General features: G+C 34.9%; 1 protein-coding gene across 1 annotated transcript; it reads left to right on the forward strand.

The window, feature by feature from the left end:
• Positions 1 to 791: 791 nt before the first annotated feature.
• On the forward strand, positions 792 to 1,724 carry LOC148513888 (olfactory receptor 6N1-like). Its single transcript, XM_088481309.1, has one exon. The coding sequence runs from the start codon at positions 801 to 803 to the stop codon at positions 1,722 to 1,724; it is 924 nt and encodes a 307-aa protein (XP_088337435.1). The 5' UTR covers positions 792 to 800.
• The last annotated feature ends 2,246 nt before the right edge of the window (positions 1,725 to 3,970 follow it).

Genomic DNA, 3,970 nt, shown 5'->3' on the forward strand with positions numbered 1-3,970 from the left:
TGGTAGGAGAGTGTCCAAACTAAATTCTAAACTGCAGTGTAAAGCTGGGTAGACACTATACAATGTGTGTGCCAGTGATGGAATTCGGTAACAGTGCAATATATTGTTAAATTCTGCATGTCGTCATTAATTGTCATCAGCAGATGGCATGGAGAGCAGGACGACCATCGCATGCAATGGATCAGGTTTACACACTGCCTGATCCATATGATATGTACTTCACATCCATGACTGAATAAATAGTGTACTATGGATCATATAGTGTACACAAAGCTTAAGAATGAAGCTGTCCAGCACTTGTGGACAGCAATGGTAGCCAGTATTTATGCTGGTCACCTTTGATATCCACAGTATTTTCCCCCTTGCATTGCAGTATGGTTTGTCCGGCCACAAAGATACTAATTACCACATATATGATTGAATGTGGTTATCAGCCATTCAGAGACTCCACACAAGCTTCTAAAAATGTGATTGTATTCATTGGTATTGTTAAAAAACACTATCATGTTTGGACAATACATGGAGCATCTTTAGGGCTATTTGGTAAAATATATAAATAAATGAAATAACTTATAAGAAATTGGAAGTTGCAAATCAACATTTGTTAAAAAGTCTTTCAAGTTATCACAAGGAAAGATTATTGACAAAATTATTTCTGTGTTAAACTACAAGGTACTGAGCACTTATAACCAAATTGCAAAGTTTTTCCTTGATTCATTTTGCACATTATAATTCTGTAATGATTCTTGAGATTGTGTTTCTTATTCTTCCATTAGATGCTTTCACAACAAAACCAATCCATGATCAATGAGTTCTTCATTCTGGGGTTTGAGAGTCTGCACAGTACCAGGATTGTACTCTTTACCATCCTTCTTGTCATCTATGTGGTGACCATGGTTGGAAACCTTCTCATCATCATGTTGGTGACAACTACCCATTACCTCCATGCGCCCATGTACTTTTTTCTCAGCCAGTTGTCCCTTTCTGACATCACACTTACTACAACCATTGCCCCAAGCACACTTAACATCATTTTAAAGCAAGGTGCCAACATTTCATTTGCTGGTTGCATTACACAACTTTTTACTTTTTCATCCTCTTTAATTACAGAATGTCTTCTTCTCACTGTGATGTCTTATGACAGATATGTGGCCATCTGTAAGCCAATGCATTATTCTACCACAATGAGTTTCTCTTTGTGTTTTCAGTTAGTTGTGTTGTGCTGGGTCTTAGGTTTTTCTCTAACCTTGATAGTTACCGTGCTGCTCTCCAATCTATATTTCTGTGGTCCCAACATTATTGACCACTTTTTCTGTGATTATGGCCCCCTTGTACAACTTTCATGCTCCGATACATTCATTTTGGAAATGGTTGTATTTATTATAGCCACGCCTGAAACCGTCATTGAAACAGTGTTTATTGTTTCAACATATGTTTATATTGTCCATGCTATACTTAAAATATCTTCTATAACCGGGAGGCAGAAAGCCTTCTCCACTTGTAGCTCTCACCTTGCAGTGGTGTGTATCTGTTTTGGGTCCATTATTGCCATCTATGTTTCTCCATCTGGAAAACAATCATTAAATATGAACAAGATATTATCACTATTGTACACTGTGATAACGCCTTTATTAAACCCGGTTATCTACAGCCTGAAAAACCAAAAAATCAGGACCAGCATTAGTAAAAGAATTAGTAGACTAAGGAATATTATCCAATGCTAATTATAAAAATAAATGTTATGTCCCTTTACTCAGTCAGGACACTTATATGTCATAAGGGCTTATGTAATAGGGTGAGAGCTGGTCACGCTGTGGGAATTTATGAAAGTACTTCTCAATTTTTTTAAAGTGGCAATTGTTTAAAGGCAAAACCAGCTTGGTTTTGCCTTTAAACTGCTGCCACTTTAAAAATACTTTTTAAGAATTATTTAAATTATTGCCACTTTAAAAATACAGGAATACTTGCATGAATTCTGCAGCGCTGCCAGCTTGCACCCTATTACATGCCCCCCAATATTGTAATCATGATACCTGTAATACTGTGGCTGCTTTGTCTGGTGATTTAGAAATTGTATCACTATCTTAATCATGAATCTGTCCTACAATGTGTTCTCTGTAATTTTTAAATGTGTTTTATGTGTTGAAATGTTGCCTGAAAACTCACCTATTCAGACTGCTTATCAAATTCCAGAACCACCCATATAACCTCCATAGACTATTGTATGCAACTATCTCCTATTTATACAGTCCACACATACAGAACTTTACAAATGATCTCTTTTGACACACACACAACCCACTTACCCCAGGCCAACATTAATGTTTAAATGGAATATACTGCCAACAGAGAACCTCGACAATCTGGCTAGAACCATTTACAATAGGTAGCACTTATCCTCCTGTATCAGAAGCCAATTTTCCAATTTATTCTAAGCCTGCAAGCAGGGCTCTCTTACTTTTCTATTTGTCTATTATTACAAAGTATTTTTTTATTATTGATTTGTTCCTACTAGTTAAACACAATAGAATATGCTAGCACTACAAAAATAAATGTTAATAAATAGCAAATAAATGAAAGAATTAATTAATTGATTAAAGGTGCAACTTTATTTCCAGTGGTGCAGAAACCATGGTGCTTTCCTTCCAATAATCTACCTTCTTTATGAATTCTATACATATTATCTATTTTGGACATTAATGGAAAATTCTAAATTTAAGTGACTTGTTTTAAAGGAAATATTTAAAATAAAATTGTAAATAATATTTTATTTTACATTCTGTTTAATATATCCAATTTCCAAAACTACAAAGAAATTTGCTTTACTAATTAGCAGTGATAGTCTGAAATTCAAACACATGATTTTATGGGTTCAGAGTAGAACCGGGTCAAGGTTTGGATTCACTTTTGTGTTCTAGTTTGAACTGAGTCCCAGTTTAGATCATTTGCTGGTAAGGAACTTTGTTTTAAAAACCAAACTTGGGTTTTTTATTCTAACATTTTTGCTGTTTTTTGTGATTTTGCATCGATTTTTATAAATTTTTTATCGATTTTCATGGATTTTTATCCAAATTTGAGGGTGGTTTTGCAAAACCAAAACATGAAGATGAATCCATATCCAAAACCAATTCCAAATCCAAAACACGGGAGTCTGCGCACATCTCTAATTCTTAGACATATTCTAAAAAAACTATCTGGTTTAGACATAATCCCCTCTGCACTTTCCTGTGTGGAGATGTAGTGCTCTTCAATCAAGGTCTCCTTACACCTTCATATTGCCCAGTATAATGATGTACAGTACTACATGCCAACATATTGAAGGTTTTAAAAAACATTTCGCTTGAGCATCATAGAAAAGACAAATGTTTTGGAACAGAACAATGGTCCCTTTTCCTAGCGTAATATGATGTACATTGTACTACTCCTAAATGCTTACTATATTCTTATACATGGTAAGGGTCTTAAAAAGATATCATGGGGTGATATAAATGTAAAATTTTAACAAATGTTGACAGAGACAATTTACATATACATCTGTCTTAGTTTGTCTCAGATAAATTATTATTATTATTATTATTATTATTATTTTATTTTTATTATTAATATTATATAAGAGAACACCTGAGGGCCCTGTTCATGATCAATCTATAGGATAACACAAATAGCACTGACTACTACTACTACTACTACTACTGTATTTCACAACTGCTTTAACACAGAGGGCTCTATTCAACATGTTAATTATAGGGTTTTAACCTAGATAACTAATGTTCCTACTCAACGTGAGCTCTGGAGCAATTCATCATTGCTTCGTTGCAGAGACAGCTGATGTGAAAATCAGCTGTCTCAATGGAACTTTTCACTGCTTCTTTCAGAGCAGTGAGATAAGTGCACATGCGTAACTTATAGATCACGCATATGCACAAGAGCCCAGGGGAGGAGGGATCTGAAGCCATCCCTCTTCACAACC

Source organism: Taudactylus pleione, unplaced genomic scaffold, assembly GCF_031769625.1.
Source record: "Taudactylus pleione unplaced genomic scaffold, aTauple2 ptg000268l, whole genome shotgun sequence".
Lineage (NCBI taxonomy): Eukaryota > Metazoa > Chordata > Amphibia > Anura > Myobatrachidae > Taudactylus > Taudactylus pleione.